This window comes from Equus quagga, chromosome 16, assembly GCF_021613505.1.
Source record: "Equus quagga isolate Etosha38 chromosome 16, UCLA_HA_Equagga_1.0, whole genome shotgun sequence".
In the NCBI taxonomy this organism is placed as follows: domain Eukaryota; kingdom Metazoa; phylum Chordata; class Mammalia; order Perissodactyla; family Equidae; genus Equus; species Equus quagga.
The window spans coordinates 20,731,846-20,750,687 of record NC_060282.1 but is presented as its reverse complement, the minus strand read 5'-3'; the positions used below and the strand labels follow the sequence as shown (position 1 = coordinate 20,750,687).

The window sequence follows — 18,842 nt, the reverse complement described above, 5'->3', positions numbered from 1 at the left end:
TGAAATAAATAAATGGACAAATATTGTACAATTCCATGTAGATGAGGTACCTAGAGTTAAATCCATAGAGAGCATTCATAGAGTAGGTTGCCAGGGGCTGGGGAGAGGGAGGAATGGGGAGTTATGATTTGGTGGGTGTAGAGTTTCAGGTTGGGAAGATGAAAAAGTTCTGGAAATGGATGGTGGTGATGATTGCACAATAATGGCAATGTGCTTAATGATACTGAACTGTTTACTAAGAAATGGTTAAAACATTAAAATTTACGTTACGTATATTTGACCATAATAAAAAAATAGATAAAATGAATAAAAAATTTGAAAATCACTTAAAAAAGGCAATGGGGGTTGCAGTGGGGAGCAGATAGGCTTATCTTAGTGTAGTGGGAAGCATGAGAGAGACAAAAGCATCTCTCTGCTGTTGGGCCAGATGTGTTTGATCAAAGGAGTTGAAGAGACAGTGGAGTGAGCCTGAAGATGCTGCTGATAATGATGAAAGCAGCAAACACAGGGCGTCATTGACGCCTGTTGTATACCAAGCACTTCGCATGTGTTGTCTTATGAAAGCCTCATTCTTAACCAGTGAGATAAAAACTGATCTTCTCCCTTTGGCAGATAAGGAAATTGTGGCTCGATTGGTGAGCCAACTTGCCTACCTTCACACCGCCAGAAAGCATGGGGAGCGTTTTGAGCCCTGATTTCCAGCTCCAGAGCCCATGATTTAACTGTTTTTCGGTCTGTAGCTTCTGCTTTGCAAAGTTCCTGCAGCTTCAGTCCAAGGGGGTAGCAGTAATGAACACCACTAAATAATGGTCAATAATACGCAGCTTAATGGATTCTTAAAGGGGCTTGAAAAAAGTGTTCATCTCCTGGCTCATACCAAGTCTTTGGGTCTGGTTTTGGAAATCACATTCTTCTTACTGTTTCTTGGCAATGCCACCCTCCCCCTCCTATATAATATATGACAATACTGTTAGAGCTTTGCTAACGTGCAGACCAGACAGCAGGCCAGCTGTGCGTGTCAGCCCTAGATTGTCATCTACAGATTTCTAGTTCTGGTTGATTATTTAGAAATGACTCGATTCAAAGGTAAACACATTGCTGCTTGAACAGTGGACTGGATTCATTGATGTTAGATTGGTTGTTCTGATTACTTTTGCCGACTTTTCCTAATCTTATGTAATTGCAGGGCTGCGAACCAAGTCTCTGCAACATTGATTTTGCCAATCAATCTCTGTAGTTTTCAACCTGGTAGAGTGGAAAAACCGTTTACGATTTCTGGAGTTGTAGAGGCATGCGTCAAGAGTTCTTCCCCTGCTGCTTATCAAGACATGCAACCTTTCTGAATCTGTTTTTCACCTGTAAAATGGGAAGGAAATGCATAATTCATGAGCATGTTCTGAGGGCTAACTGAGGTAAAATTCAGTGGAGTCATATCTAAAGCAGGACGTGTTATATTTCTATGGTATAAGGAAAAATGCATATAGTCAAAAGTATCCTTGTTTTACCCAAGTTGCGTAAAAATCACATGCCTTTATATGTTAGAATTATATTCAGCATGGTGAGATGCCCAGCGTGTATGCAGGACATTTCTGTTTGTCCTCCAGATCCATTCTCTATGCTTTTCCAACCTGCAGTGGCCCCAGGAAGCTGACTGACTTAGACTGTATCAAGAGGTGCCATTGCCATTGGTTTGGTCACTGGGAGGCACTAGCAGGAAGTAGGTGGGGGCCAGGAGAGTGGGGTCACAGTATTGGTTTCCCTGCTTCCTCCTTGCTATTGAAGCCTAGAGCTGTCAGGTAGCCCTCTCCTTACATGTATCCACTTTAAGCTCTAGAAACTGCCCTCTCCTTATAATCCTCCTTGTAACAAGGCCTAGAGTTGTTAACGATCACTGCAGTCTGCTGCTCTGGGATCTTCACCATCCCTTTTAGTTTCCCTTAGCTCTGCCCATAACTTTAGTAGTTCTTTTATTAGAAACTACCTTGTATTAGCCTATTTGCACAACTTTGTCGTTTCCTGCTGGAATCCTGATTGATAGAGCCTATGAGACCCACCTGAGAACTAAAATGAGTTGTCTCCTCTCTCCTTAAGTGTTTAGGCAGGCAGAATTGCCCACACTCTGTCAGTGGAAAATTCACTTACCCTTTCTGCTTTTTCTGAGCATGTACCACGTGTGGTTGGAACTGGCACAGAGTCCTCTCAGTAGCCATTGTTTTATGAGTATGGAATATGGTTAGATTATAATGAATTATTTTGGCTCCCTTGCTACTTCTGTATCACCCTAGGTTCTAGCCCAGCAACCATAGCAGCCATCTTTCCAAGGTGATTGTGCTTGAAGTTTTCTTTTCTCCAGCTTGACTAGAAGCTCTTTGAGGTCATGGGCCTTGAGGCCGTCCACATCTGTGGAGCCTCAATGTCCAGCACATAGCATGTACCCAGTAAATGTTGAAGAGATAAATGGATAAATGAATTCATGGTCATTCTTATTTTGGAAAGAAGTCAATGGACAGCCCCTTTCTCTCTTCCCTAACCTGTGAAATGTTCAAATTTGAGTAAAACCAGTAGTAGATATTTGCTATTCTAAGAGCACTCTATTCTTTTTGTTTGTTTTTTTTTAAAGATTTTATTTTTCCTTTTTCTCCCAAAGCCCCCTGGTACATAGTTGTGTATTTTTAGTTGTGGGTCCTTCTAGTTGTGGCATGTGAGATGCCACCTCAGCATGGCTTGACGAGCAGTGCCATGTCCACACCCAGGATCCAAACTGGCAAAACCCTGGGCCGCCGAAGCAGAGTGCACGAACTTAACCATTCGACCACGGGGCCGGTCCCAAGATCACTCTATTCTTATTTACTCATTTTAGGTTCTGATCATAAACATTCAAAGGATAAGAATAATAATGATAGCCATTATTTACTGACCACTTTGTGCTCTAGGTACCATTCTAAGTATTTTTCACACATTATTTCATTTAATTCTTCCTACACCTCTAAGAGGGAGAGATTTTTCACTGTCAATTTACCAACAAGGAAAGTGAATTTGAGATGGGCTAAGTGATATGCTTTAAACCTCCAGTTGCTCAACAGTGATCCTGGCCAACAGTTGCTCATAGTACAAGCTCTTCACTTTCCTACAATTGGCATTAAAAATTAAAAATTTAAATTCCTTGAGTGAACCTGTAGAAATTAAATACCATCTTTGGCCTGCTTTGAATCCAATGACTCTAGTTTACATCACGTGTCAGTTTATTCCATCTGGAAGAGATTGGGAACTCGGAGTCTTTTCTAGAGAAAATAGCCCTTGTTTGTTTTTAAGTGGTGAGATTCTAGAGTGAATGGATCAAGGGGATGGGGCAGGGTGAGGCTGTGCCAAATATTCTGCAACAAAGGAGAGAAGAACACACACAGAGTAGAAGAGGGGGCAGGACCTTCTGAGAGAAGAGGCACATACTGGAGCAAAATAACAGTGTATCTTGGAGGGGTGATACCAGTGGAAGGCCTGACTGGGAGTTTTGAAGGGAAGAGGGCATTCTTTCATTATTAGAGGCTTGTTGGAGGCTCCCAGGGTAGTTGGCTTTGTCTTTAAATGCATAGATGAGTCCAAGAGGTGTAGTTGCTATGTTGTTTTCCTCCTTTGTTTGCTAAATGAAAACATCCCTACTTAATTATAGTCTCTTCACACAGAGCTGGGGAGTGTAAGCAAAGGCATTGTTCCACCAAATGGAAAAAGCACCAAATTGGCAGAAAGCATTTATTAATTTCACAGCCCCTAACAAAAGAGTCTTTCAGACCAGAAAGAAAGAAAATCCAGATAACATTGTTAACTTTATTAAAGTTAAATTTGTAGTTAAACTTTATAAATTTGTGGTTAAACTTTAACTATAAAGTTAAATTTATTGACATGTAATATACATAAAAGTATACATAAGTGTGTAGTTCAATACATTTTCTCAAACTGAACACACTTATGGAACCACTACCCAGATAGTATTTTTAAAAAATTGTCCTCTGTATTCTACCGGGATTTAATATTCTAAATAAAATTAACTTTTGTATCAGTGTTAGCATTCTCTAGAAGAGAAAATTTCCTTTTAAGTAATTAAAACTTCTTTGACTTTTCTGTTTCACCTGTCACCTGAATGCCACCTCCTCTCCCCAGATGCTTCAAATTTGTTCTTGCTGGTTTGGACTGTTGTCCAACCTGACAAGGATGGACAAGAGTTGACAAGGGTCAACTCTGAGGGGTGTATGTGTATGTACCTGCGTGCATCATTTGTTCACTGCTACTCTGTGCCAGGTGATATGCTGGATGCTTCATACAGAGTAGCTCTAATTTTTACAACCCCATTGAGGTAAGCATTATTATCCTCATTACATACAAGAAGCAACTCAGGATCATAGAGCCCAGTCACACTTCAGAGATTCAAACCCAGGACTGCTTCCCAGTGCCACTATCTCTCTGGAACCATTTGTGCTAATAGGCACGAGTGGAGGAGAAGGTAATCAACCACATCTCTCCCAGATTCCTTTTGTGTGACACAGGGGTATAGTCTTATACTCATTATATTTCCTTCCTGTGCTAGGACAGATAGATTCAGAAAGACTCTGAAGTCTATCCTTTCCATCACATTTCAGTTTTGCAGACTGTTCCCTTTCCTCTGGTCCATGCTAAGTGATGGCAGAGAGGCTGTTAGCATCTACATGAGCGCCAGTGGCTCGAGCTTGCTGAGTTTCTTTATCCCATTTCCCCTAGACTGAGGTTAGCAATTGATCCTTTGGTGCTGATGACCCTTTACTGGTTTCCAGCAGGTGGGCAAAATCGAAGTATATAAGAGCAGTTTCCAGGTTTCAAGAAGTTTAGTTATCTTGCTTCCTCCGGGTCTTCCAGAAATCAGTGACAAGCACAAGGAGGGGTTATCCAGTAAGTCCACGCTATCACCTATAGGATCTGAAGCCTTTCTGACCTAATGGCTGTTTATTGCCCTTGCTTATCTCCTTCTGCTTTGCCTCTCCTGGACCCGCTCCTCCTCCTTGCCCTCCCCCATCCGGCCCCTACTCAACACTGCACTGCTGGTCCCCATCTCTCCTCATGTCGGGATTTGTAATTCTTGCTCCTTAATCCTGTATCCTCTCACTGTCTTTCAAGGCCAGCTCCAACGTCTTAACTTGGAGCTTGAAAGCTCCCTCTGGTAGACTTAGGTATTTTGTTCCTTGTTTCCCTTTCATTCTGTATATACTTCTAACTCAGTAACAGCGTTTATCTGCCTTGCACATAGGTTTTTAATGTTTGCTTCCCTGCTGGATAGTAAGCAATATAAGGGCAAGGGCCATATCTTTTCATTGCTGCAAAAACGAATTCAATAAATTAAATTCAATAAAATAAATCTTACTGGATATACTTATTGGATATAAACTTATTCAAAATATTTATTAAATTAATGAAATGAACAAAGTAGATTTTTAACAGCTTTATTGACATATAATTCACATACTATACAGTTGACCTATTTAAAGTGTACAATTGAATGGTTTTTAGTATATTCCACAGATATGTGGAACCATCACCACAATATTAGAACATTTTCATCACCTTGAGAGGAAACCCTATACCTCTTAGCTAGCTATCATTCCCCTATTCCTCCATCCATCCCTAAGCAACCATTAATTACTTTCTGTCTCTGTAGAGTTCTCTGTTCTGAATGTTTCATATGAATAGAATGATATAATGTATGGTCCTTTGTGACTGGCCTTTTTCATTTGCTGTAATGTTTTCAGGGCTTATCCATGTTGTAGCATGTTTCAGTACTTTATTCCTTTTTATAGCCAAATAATACTCCATTGTATGGATATGATATTTTCAGTTTCATCATGTGATGGGTATTTGGATTGTTTCTACTTTCTGGCAATAATGAATAATGCTGCTATGAACATTTGTGTATAGGTTTTTCTGTGGACATATGTTTTCATTTCTCCTGGCCTTATACCTAGGAGTAGAATGGCTGGATCAATAGTAGCTTTATGTTTAATGGTTTGAGGAACTGAGAGACTGTTTTCTGAAGTGGCTGCACGAGTTGACATTCCCACCAACAGTGCATACATCTTCCAATTTCTCCACATCCTTGCCAACACTTGTTATTATCTGACTTTTTGATTCTAGCCAACTAGTGGATGTGAAGTGGTACCTCATTGTGGTTTTGATTTGCAGTTCCCTGATGACTAATGATGTTTAGCATCTTTCTATGTGCTTATTGGCCATTTGGATATCTTCTTTGGTCTATTGAGATCATTTGTCCACTTTTAAATTGGGTTATTTGTCTTATTATTATTGAGCTTTAAATGTTCTTTATATATTCTGGATGCAAATCCATTATCAGACATATGATTTGAAAATATTTTCTTCCATTCTGTGAGTTGTCTTTTCACTTTCTTGCTGGTATCTTTGAATCATAAAAGTTTTAAATTTTGATGTAGTCCAATTTATCTATTTTTTCTTTCATTACTTCTGCCTTTAGTGTCATATCTAAGACTCCTTTACCAAATCCCAGGTCACAAAGATTGACTCTTATGCTTTCCTATAAAGTTTTTATGGTTTTAGCTCTTACATTTAGGTCTTTAATATATTTTGAGTTATTTTTTGTATGAGGTATGAGATGGGTCCAACTTCATTCTTTTGCTTGTGGCTGTCTGACTGTCCCAACACCATTTGTTGAAAAGACTATTCTTTCCCCATTTCATGGCCTTGGCATCCTTGTCAAAAACCAATTGACCGTGGAAGATCAAAGCAGTGATTTTAAATCTGTTTGCAGAGAGGGTGTCACGATTGTATAATGTAAGACTTTGGTTGAAAGAAGAGCAGAGACTGTTTCCCTTCCTCTTTCACATCACTTCCACAAATATGCAGGGCAAAGTAGTCTTACTGTCACCTAGCCGGTTAGCCTGCAGAGAAGTAGTCCCTCCTTGTCATTGTGTTCAGTTTTTTATTCTTCTTTCTTAACCCTTTTAAATGTATCCATTTTCTTTTCTCTAGTTGGTATTGTCTTCAATTTTTCTTCATTGCTTCATCTTACCCCTCCTAAACTTCTTTCTTTACCCCCCTTTCTTTCTTTGTTTTTGGCAGCAAATTTTTCTATTTTCTAATAATTAGGGAAGCATCCAAAATAAATAATAACCATTCCCTTGAAAGGAGCCTTTATAATATATTTTAGAACCCAGCTTCCCTTGACAGTTGTTTGAGAAGGCTTACAGAAGTTTGAATTGTTTTGACTTCCGTGTGAGAACCCTTGGTTTCTCGCCTTGTGTAATTTTATGGTTATGAAACCATAGCTGAACGTAGCCTGGACAGCAGTGGCCTTGGAATCTGCACTCGGCTTCTAACTCAAGCTGATTTCAAGTTCTGAAAATGACTGTTTAATACGACACCACTAAAAACCGTGAGGAATGTGAAAATTACAACTGAGCTTCCAGAATATCAGTCTCTTCAGAGCATAAAACCAGCGTTAAAAGTTTTTCTTCCGGTGAATTTTAAATAGCAAGCAAAGAGGAAGGGATTTTATCCTTCAAAGACAACACTCCATTACTGTTGCTTGTGGTATTCTTTTTAGTTTTTAGTCCGTTGATTAACAAATATTTGTTGAGCACCTGAGATAGACTCTCTCCCTAGGCTCAGTTTTCTAAGAAATAAAAACGTTTAAGACATGATGTCTATCCTTCAGAAGCTTCTAGTTTAGCTGGAGGAGTAAAAATAGTGTGTTAAAAATTGAGAGGCTAGGGGCTGGCCCAGTGGCGAGCGGTTAAGTGCGCACGTTCATCTTTGGCGGCCTGGGGTTCGCCAGTTCAGATCCCGGGTGTGGACATGGCACCATTTGGCAAGCCATGCTGTGGCAGGTGTCCCACATATAGAGGAAGATGGGCATGGATGTTAGCTCAGGGCCATTTTTCCTCAGCAAAAAAAGGAGGATTGGCAGCAGATCTTAGCTCAGGGCTAATCTTCCTAAAAAAATAATAAAATAAAATTGAGAGGCTATATAAACCTGGTACTGACTTTAAGGTCAGAAAAGGGGGAGATCTGTATGGATTACACTTAAATTGGGATACTTTCAAACAAGGATTAGTACTTAATCTAGACGTTTAAAACAGAGTCCCACTTTTTCATTTAGCACCTTTGGGCAAATAAGACCCAGGCATCTTTTTGCCCTTTCCTCCAGGCAGGTGCAGTCCCTCCTCTCACACAGGACTGCTCATGAGAAGTCAGGGCTGGATTTTATCTATTGTTTGTCCCCGAAGCCAGGTTCCCTTGTGCAGTGAACAACCTGTATCACTGTACAATGAACTCCTTTCTTTGAAGAATGGTTTGGATTTCTCAAGGGAAAATGGGAAGAAACAGCCTGAGTAAGGAATAAAGATGAAAATGAGTACATTCTATTGAGTGTATAAAATGGAGATGAGTGAAGGAAGGTAGAAGATATTTGTTAGCAAAGAGCGTTAAATACTGTTTTCCTCCTTTCCCCTCACTTTTTCCAGTATGTAATATTTTTACTCATAAATATTAACTGAACAGCTTTCTGTTTACTAGTTCCAAACTTAATTATTATGAAAATTATGTCAATTTATCTGTATAATATCTGTTTTGTAGCTAATAACATAGTACTTAAAAATACCATGCTCATGTAAGCATTTTTCCCTAATACTTGCTTGCTAATCACACAAGTCAATGTTATACATTCAAACCGTATGTTGGAAGCGTACATCTAAATATATAATTTGTATATTGGAAGCTATTTTATCATATTGGGTTTTTTTTAATTTTTAAAAATTATTTTATTGAGGTCACATTGGTTTGTAACATTGTGTAAATTTCAGGTGTACATCATTGTACTTCAGCCCCTGTAAGGACTGCATTGTGCTCGCCACCAACAATCTAGTTTTTATCCATCAGTGTACACATGTGCCCGCCCCTCATCCACCTCGCCCTCTCCCCACCCCTTATGTTGGGTATTAATATAAGCATATTTTCAGGGACAAGTCATCTAGTTAAACATAAACTTAACCTTAAGTTAACTTCTTTATTGATAACATCTTTCCCCGATTACAAACGTAGTACACTCTCTCTGGGGAATAATTTGAGTAACAGAGAATTCCATTCAGAAGAAAAGAAAAATCATTCATAAACTAACCCCAGGGGTAAGTAACTCCTTTAATATTTTGGTGAATGAATTTTTAATTTCAATGGTTATCATGTATACAGAGTTTTATGTTTTGCTTTTCAAAATAATTTATTATTATGTTAGCACATGGCTTTTTTTTAAAGCTCTCTCTCAATGCTAAAGTGTCTTTTCGGCCTAATAGCCCATGGGTCATTTTGAGTCCCTTCCTAGCTCAAGCCCTTGTATGCCATCCACATATATTCCCACATTATATAGACCTTCTCATCTCTTGAGTTTTTTTTTTAAATACACAAGGAGATCGCTATCAGCTGATTTCTATTCCTGTACTGGCCCGTAAATGTAGCAGTTCCTTCTATTGTAACACTGCCTTCCCTCTGGGTTAAAGGGAGTCTGGGAAATCTGACTCAGACATATATCCAGGAAAGGTTGAAATCAGCTCACATGCACCGTCAAAATCTGGTGAGTACTTGCAGGAGGCGAGTATTATTAATGCCCAACAGCTTATAAGGCGTGTGGCCTTTTGTCATGATTACAGGCCAGCACAGGACAATTTTGACTAAGAAAGAACTTGTTCTCTAAAATATAGACTTTCAGAGCCTCATACACATTTCTGATTACTAATTAAATGGAATTTTAATTTTTTGTCTAGAAATACACTCAGAATCTTAATTCATTTTGCCACAAAGGAAGGGCTTTGATTTTCTGAATAATGGCTCCATCTAGAAAACTTTTATCATCATCATTGTTATCACCATCATTATGGGTAAAATGTAGTCAGTGCTGAAGGAGTACCCGGCAGTGTGATTGACGCCTTTCGTGCGTTATCACACTTGAGCTGCAGAACTCCCCAAGATGGCACTGTTATTATCTTCAGTGTACGCTTGGGGAAGCAGAGTCATGTAGCTAAAGTGTGCAGAGTTGGGATTTGAAACCAGATTTGTCTTTAATCTCATACTTTTAAAACTAACCTGTACTTTAAGTAAAGTAAACAATATTAAATAAATGAGGAAGAGACAACTAAAAACTGTGAATGAGCTATAAATATTGAAATTGCCTTTCAGCTGACTAATTAAAATAAAGCAGGATGGTACCTAGTCTCCAAGGATGGCTTCAAATGTTTTCCATCTCTTCGTATGACGTGCATGTTGCTCTTTCCATGAAGAGGTGGCACATATGTCCCCTCCCCTGGAGTCTGGCCTGTGTCTGATGGCTTTAACAAATATAATTCAGGGCAGTTGACATTCTGTGACCTCTGAGCCTAGGCATTAAGAAGGCCTGGCATGGTTGATTGGTTTTTGACATGAGTGCCAAGATAATTCAATAGGGAATGAATAGTCTTTTCAACAAATGAGACAACTGGATAGCTGCAGGCAAAAGAATAAAGCTGGACCCTTACTTCATGCCTTATAGAAAAATTAACTCAAAATGGATCATAGAACTAACTATAAGAAGTAAAACTTTAAAACTCTTAGAAGAAAACATAGGAGTAAATCTTCGTGGGCTTTAGGTTAGACAATGGTTTCTGAGATGTAACACCAAAAGCACAAGCAACAAAAGAGAAAAATGGATAAATTGGACTATGTGCAATTTAAAAGCCTTCAAGAAAGTGAAAAAAACAACCAACAGAATGTGGGAAAATATCTGCAAATCACATGTCTGACAAAGGACTTGCATCCAGAATGTATAAAGAACAAAGTTCAATAATAAAAAGACAAGTAACCTAATTTAAAAATGAGTAAAGGATCTGAATAGACATTTCTCCAAAGAAGATATACAAATGGAATAAGCGTATATATGCACGCATGCTCAATATTGTTAATCATCAGGGAAATGCAAATCAAAACCACATTGAAATACCACTTCACACCCACTAGGATGTCCTAATAAAAAAAAGAACAGATGATGACAAATGTTGGTGAGGATGTGGAGAAATTGGAGCTTTCATACTCTACTGGTGGGAATGTAAAATGGTATAGCACTTTGGAAAACAGTCTAGCAGTTTCTCAAAAGGTTAAACAGAGTTACCATATGACGCAGGATTCTACTCCTAGGTGTATATCCAAGAGACATGAAAACAGATGTCCACACAAAAACTTGTATATGAATGTTCAAAGCAGCGATATTCATAATAACCAAAAATGGCAACAACCGTGATATAATCAGCTGATGAATGGATAAACACAATTTGGAATATCCATACAATGGAATATTATTTGGCAATAAAAAGGAATGAAACACATGCTACAACATGATGAATCTTGAAAACAAACTAAATGAAAGAAACCAGTCACAAAAGACTACATATTGTATGATTCTATGTATATGAATTGTCCGTAATAGACAGATTCATAGATACACAATGTAGATTAGTGTTTACCTAGGGCTGGGGCAATAGGGAAGTGGGGAGTGAAGGTTAGTGGGTATAGGACTTCCTTTGGGGTGATGAAAGTTTTTTAATATGGATTGTAGTAGTGGTTGCATAACTCTGTGTATATACTTAAAAGCATTGAATTGTACATGTTAAATGAGTTGTCTGGTAAGAGGATTATATCTCAGTAAAACTGTAAAAAAGTTCTGGCAGCATCTGCTTTCTCCCTCTTGAGCTCTGCATCTCAGTGTCCAGGCTGCCTCACTGGAGAGAGAGGCTATGTTGACTGAGGAGCACTGCAGTGCCAGAAAGCCAGCCCTAGCCACCATTTGCCTGCAATTGCATGAGTGACCCTAAGCAAGAGTGATAGAGGAACTGCCCAGTGGAGCCCCAGGCAACCCACAGAATACTAAGATATAATTAAATGATGGTTGTTTTAAGCCACCAGATTTGGGGTAGCTTGTTACATGGCAAAAGACAATTGGAACAAGCAGTAAGTCAATTTCTTGCTTTAACGTTGCGACATGTTAATACTAAAATCACATTCCTTGACAGACTTTGTCGTAAACAGAGGAACTTGGATAGGGATATTACTTGATTTTAAGGAGAAATGGAATAAGGGAGAGCTAAGGGTGGTGGCACATGTTTCAAATGGCAAGTTGAACCCATCTAAGCAGGGCTGCCAACTGGTCTCTTAAGCTCACGTTCGTGGCATCAGTTAACCAGCTGCTTGTCCAGAGGCCACCAGTTACTTAGCAGGAGCTTTAGAGGGCTGACAGGTCATGTTTCTGGTTACAAGAAATGACACAAATAAACCCCCATCCACTTGTCCTCCCCACACCCTAAGAGGGAAAATCGCTGAGCTCGAAGGAACAGAGTGGTTAGACAGAGAAAGTCCAGGCGTCTGCGTCTGTATCTTTTTTTTTTTTTAACAGTCTCAGCATTTGCTGATTTTTTTTTTTTTTTTTTTGAGGAAGATTAGCCCTGACCTAACATCTGCTGCCAATCCTCCTCTTTTTGCTGAGGAAGACTGGCCCAGAGCTAACACCCGTGCCCATCTTCCTCTACTTTATACGTGGGATGCCTGCCACAGCATGGCTTGCCAAGTGGTGCCACATCCGCACCTGGGATCCAAACTAGTGAACCCTGGGCTGCTGAGGCAGAACGTGCGAATTTAACCGCTGCGCCACCGGGCCAGTCCATGCGTCTGTATCCTAAATGGAGAATATCAATAGGACAGAAACTCTTGATTCATTTATCTGCACACAGCATCATCCTGAGGGGATCATTTTTACATATTCTTGGATAGTAATGTGTTAGCAGGGGAATGCATAGAAATAAGTTCCATGTATTTGTTCAGCAAATACTTTTTGATGACTTATGCTAGGAAACAGCTGTGAACCACATAGGCAGGGACCCTGGTCTCAGAAAGCTTATAGTTAAGTGAGTAGGTGATGTCCCTAGGGCTCTGAGAAGGGTCTCACAGGGAACTATGGGAGCCCTAGAAGTGGTACATGGTCCAGATTTTTGGGAGCAGAGAAGACTTCTTAGGGAAATAACATCTAAAACCAGAAATCTGAGGAGGATAGTTTTCCTCTAGTTTGACTTCAAAATACCTTATTTAAGGGTCAAAAGAAATGAAGAAATGGTGGTATTCCTTATTTTGGCACGCGCATGGGCCCTTCGGTTCTCTTTTCTAGATTCCCATCACGGATGTAGTCTCCCAGGTCTAGCTCCACATAGTTTTATTCCATGCAGTTTATTTCTGGGACATTCCAGTATTCATTCATTGTTCTTTCAGTCCTTTCCTGGTCTGTCTCTGTCTGCAGGGTTTCACATCTTTTTGCCATTGCCCGTTGGTATGAATATATTCCGGTTATCTATTCCTACAAAACAAATCACCCCCTACCTTAGTAGTTGAAAACAACAATGATAATTATTTCTCCTGATTGTGTGGGTTGCAAGGCATTTCCTCTCCTGGTTTCACCTGGGCTCATTCATATGCCTGCTGGAGGGTCAGCTGAGCTGGAAGGTCCAGGATGGCCTCATTCACTTGTCTGAGAGTTGGTGCTGGCTGTCATCTGAGCATCTCAGTTCTCCTCCATGCGGCTCCTGCACTTCCCATAGGCTAGACTTGCTTCCTTGCATGGTGGTCTCAGTATGGCATTCCAAGGGGGTGAAGGCGGAAGTTGCAAGCTCTCTTAAAGCTTCGCCTTGGAAGTCATGTAATGTCAGTTCTGCTGCATTTAGTTGGTCAATGCAAGTCACAAAGGCAGCCCAGGTTCAAGGGAAGGGGATATAGATTCAACCTCTTGGTGAGAGAACCAGTGAAGTCACATCGAAGAGAAGCATGAGAGGGGCTGTCATCGCCTATAGAATGTCCTTGTGATTCTGCCACTTGTGTTGATATATATGTGGCAGTTGTCCTTTCCACCTTCTAAGAAGGGCCTGGATATTATTATATTAAATATAATTCTTATCATACCAACCAGCTGTTACTAACCCTGGAAATCAGCCTAGTAAGCAGCTATTTCTAGGGATGGATTAAAGTGCAAAAGAGGATTGACTTGGGGAAAGGTCTAAATAAGAAGATTTTTAAATGAGTTCTGTTACATGCCAAATAAGAAGCTTTTTAATGAGTTCTGTTATATGCTAATAGCTTTTATGAGTACGCTTAATCACTTCCCGGGCTTTTGGCTAAGATCACCTGCAGCATCTGTTCTTACCAGTTTAATATAAATACTCTTAATATAAGAGCATACATTGATAATATATATGCTTAGAACTTTTTTCCCCAAAGGCTTTTTTTTTCTTTTAAAGATTGGCACCTGAGCTAACATCTGTCACCAATCTTCTTGTTTTTCTTCTTCCCCCAAAGCCCCCTGGTAAGTAGTTGTATATTCTAGTTGTAGGTCCTTCTGGCTGTGCTGTGTGGGATGCCACCTCAGCATGGCCTGATGAGCCGGCCCATGTCTGCACCCAGGATCTGAACCGGTGAAACCCTGGGCCACCAAAGGGGAGCCCACAAACTTAACTACTCGGCCATCGGGCCGTCCCCTCCCCAGAGGTTTTTAATGATACCAGCAATCTAGTGAAAGAAGTAGAATAGGCATTGTCTTCCTCATTTCTTATGGGTTTGAGAGACACTAAGGCAGTGAGATTTGTGATTAGTTTGTGGCAGAGCTGTGGGGTCCCAGATCTGCTACTTCCCAATCCTCTGCCCCTTGTTTGGCTTCCAAATAGTAGAACTCTAAAGATTCCACGGGAAGAGTGGAGGGAACTTGAGGGAGTCTCATTTTCATCAGTTCCTAGCTATTAGGCACAAATTCATCATGCCCTGATGTAGGCACAATGATTATTTTGGTGTAACATTTTGTATATATATATATATATTGTCTTTTGTATTATAAGGTTGTTTCACTTCCACACACATATGATTCTCACAACAGCTGGGTGAAGATATCATTATACTCTTGAAAAAGGAGGCTAAAAAAAAAGTGGCCTGCTTTACTCCTCACAATTACTGTGACCCATCCAAATAAACTGAAGTCTTCCAATTCCTAGTCCAATGTCATGTCCGCCACAGGATTGGGCTCTAAGTCTGAAAGCGTTGAAAATGAACATCAAGTGAATGGACATTCGGGTACACAGGTTCAGTTACCCCCCAATGAAATGATTTATAAATATGTCTAAAGTGCTTGTTTACATGACCTTGAGTAAATTTCCTCCCCACAAAACTGAATGCCGTCATTCACCTTTTCTCATTTTGATGAGAATTACATTTTTCTCACGTGGATGAAAAGGAGTTGGATTACAATGATTTCTAAGATTTCTTCCTGCTCTAGAATGAAATGATACAAATTTGTGTTGCATGCTCTTGTTAGTTTGAGAAGAAATGAAGGTTTTTAAAAGACAGAGACGAACTTCCACGTAGAAGACAGGAACTTATCAGGAATAGTTTTAAAGAGGAAGATGACACAATGATTGTGGCATCTTTATGAGGTTCCATTTTTCATTAAACAAAGTTTTATGGATGAACATGGACTCTACCCTGATGGAGCTTATAATTTTTGTGTAGGGGAGGTAGTATTTAATCTGATAATCACAAAAACTCTACAGGGAGTAATGAGATGGCCTAATAGAGACGTGACACTAACTGACATACAAAGGATAAGGAGTTTAAGTGGGCTTGAGGAGTGGAGGAGTAGCAGGAAAAAGTGGTGGAGAGCATTCCAGCTGTGGGCATGACATATTCAAAGGCCCTGTGGTAGATGGAGCATGATATGTTTGAGAAACTGAAAGAAGACCAGCATCTCTGGAGTATACAGAGGTCCGAGGTGATAATGGTCCTAAGGAGGCAGGGGGCAGTATCATGCATGCATTGTAGGCCATATAAAGGATATTGGTCCTTAGCCTAGGAGCAGTGAAAAGCAATTGAAGTGTATTTTTCAACAAGAGGAGGACGTTATCAGGTTTGAATTTCAAAAAGATCATTTTAATTGCTGTGTCTGGACTTAGGTGCCTGAGGTTGGGTTGAATGGGTACATAGTACAGTCCAATTAAGAAACCACCATAATTATCTAGGTTAAAGGTGTTGGTATTTCGGACTAAGGTAGTGGCGGTGTCAGGAATGAGAAGACCTAGACACATATGAGAGTGATTTGGGAGATAGCATTCATGGTTCATACTGACTGACTGAGCAGGGGGATGAGGAAGATGGAGGTGTCAAGGATGATGCCTTGTTTTCTGGCCGGATGGTGGAAGCACTCATGGGTACAGGACCAGGTTTGTGGGGAAGGACATGAGTTCAAATTTGGGCTTGTTGATTTTGAGGTGTCTTTGAGATGTCCATGTGAATACCAAGGTCTGGAGTTGGGACTATAGGCCTGGTCTAGGGATATAAATTTGGGAATCCTTGGGGCATGCATGGTAATTGAAGGCAGGGAGATGAAAGAACTTGCCTGAGAGACTATAGATTGAGAAAAGAAGAATTTGGGGAACTGAATCTCAAGGGATTCCAGCCTTTAAAGTCCAGGGAGGTGAGGAAGAGCCAACACAAAGGTAAGTGAGAAAGAGTTAGGGACAAGAAGGAAACCAGTACAGTGTGATGTCCATCTAGTTGAAGGGAGTGGTCAGTAGCATCTAATGCTATCAATGTCAACCAAAATGAGGACTTACCAAATGCCAATCATATATAGATGCATGGGAACTGTTATGCTCCCAGTGGGAGCTATTTCAGAGATGTGGTGAGGACAGAAACCAGAGGAGTTGAAGAATGCTTGGGAAGGTAGGTCTGAGAAACAGGCTGTTGTACAAACAGGGGATTGTGAAAGAGTGACCTCCAATTACAAAGTAGTTGTCTTAGTCCGTTCAGGCTGCTTTAACAAAAATACCAGAGACTAGATAGCTTAAACAATAAACACTTATTTCTCATAGTCTAGAGGCTGGGAAGTCCAAGATCAAGGCGCCAGCAGATCGGGGGTCTGATGAGAGCTCTCCTTGGTTTGCAGTCTTCTCATTGTATCCTCACAAGAGAGAAAGAGGAAGCGAACTCTCTTGTGTCTCTTCTTGTAAGGGCAGTAATCTCATCACGGGGGCTCCACCCTCATGCAATAATCACCTCCCAAAGGCCTCATCTCTAAATACTCTATCACATTGGACATTAGCATTTCAATATATGAATTTATGGAGGACACAAACCTTTTCGTCTTAGCACAATGATTTGGGAAATGGAATAATGCCTTGAGGAAGGAAATACTAGCCTTTGTAGAAAGATAGAGTGGACTTGGTCAGTAACTTGTAACTCCTTTCCAAGATGCTTAAACTGAATGCAGTATGCTAATGCTAACGTTTTTGATTGAATTTTCTGTTTTTTTCTAATTACCAGGAAAATACATTTTGTTCACTTCGGAAGCGGATCCTTCTCTTAGAAACTACATTGTGGCAGGACATGACAGCCACATCTGTCTGCCAGACAGCTTTGCTGTGATACTTCCCAGAAGCCTATGATGTCGAATTTCAAATGAGCTATTTTCCTTTTGTGTAAGTCTATTTTTCTTCCCTTTCTTCCTCCCAGGCTGATGAGCCCTGAAAACACGCTCCTGCAGCCCAGGGAAGAGGAAGGGGTCAAGTATGAGCGCACCTTCATGGCATCTGAATTCTTGGATTGGTTGGTTCAGGAAGGTGAGGCCACCACAAGGAAAGAGGCAGAGCAGCTTTGCCACCGGCTTATGGAGCATGGCATCATACAGCATGGTGAGTGTATGGGTCGGCTTTGCTTGTGGTAACACACAACCCTAAAATCTTGTGGCTTACAACAGCAAGCATTTATTTCTCACTCATGGATCTATAAGTCAACTGTGCCTCTGACTGGGCTCGGCTTGGCTTGTCTCCAAGCTGGAGGTCAAGTGGAGGTAAATATTCTACGCCTTTTCATTCTTGGACCCAGCCTAAAGGAACTTCCACTCTCTGGGATATAGTGTTTTTACAGATGAGGGCAGAAGTTAAAGAGGGCAGGCAGATTCTTGTAGTGTCTCCAAAAACTTCTGTTTGGATATGATTAACATCACAACTCCCATCTCTAACTGGCTACAGCAAGTCCTCTGGTCAAGTCTGGATGGGAAGTAGATGCCTCTCAGAAAGTCGATTGCAAGGGGAGAATGAAAATTTGCTGAAGCATCATACAAGCTGCCACAGTGAAGAGGTAATCCAAAAGGGCTTCGTAAAAGTTTCACTTTCCTTTTAGGGCTGAATCATCATGATGCAATATAATCTATTGGTTAAGAACTATTGTTAGTTATCTATTGCTGCTTAAGAAATTACCCCAAAACTTAATGGTGTGAAATAATAATAAATGCTTATTCTCTCACACAGTTTCTCTGGATCAGGAATCTGGGACAGACTTAGCTGGGTGGTTCTAGCTTGGGGTCTCTCGTGAGGTTGATGTCAAGATGTCATCCAGGGCTACAGTGATCTGAAGGTTTGATAGGCTGGAGGATTTGCTTCCACAGTGGCTTAATTGTGTGCCTAACTTGTGTGCCTAACAAGTTGGTGCTGACTATTGGCAGGAAGCTTTAGTTCATTGCTGTAGGGACTTCTTCATAAGGCTCCTTGAGAATTCTTAAAACGTGGCTACCTGGTTTCTTCCAGAAAGAGTGATCCAAGAGAGAGCAAAACGGTGGCCACAATGTCTTCTAACTGAGCCTTGGAAGTCACACACTGTCATTTCCTCAGTACTCTATGGGTTACCAGGTCAGCTCTTTTCAAGGGAGAAGACGACAGTAGGGTGTGAATACCAGGAGGCAGGGATCCCTG

At 40.5% G+C, this 18,842-nt stretch overlaps 1 protein-coding gene and 1 pseudogene across 1 annotated transcript in view; both read left to right on the top strand.

Moving 5' to 3' along the window:
• DEPTOR (DEP domain containing MTOR interacting protein) overlaps window positions 1-18,842 on the top strand; it is a 140,651-nt gene that overhangs the window by 52,216 nt on the left and 69,593 nt on the right. The window contains exon 4 of the mRNA XM_046642223.1: window positions 17,605-17,783. Within this exon, the coding sequence (XP_046498179.1) occupies window positions 17,605-17,783 (179 nt within the window). The remainder of the gene's footprint in view (window positions 1-17,604; window positions 17,784-18,842) is intronic.
• Window positions 14,206-14,319, top strand: LOC124228316 (uncharacterized; annotated as a pseudogene).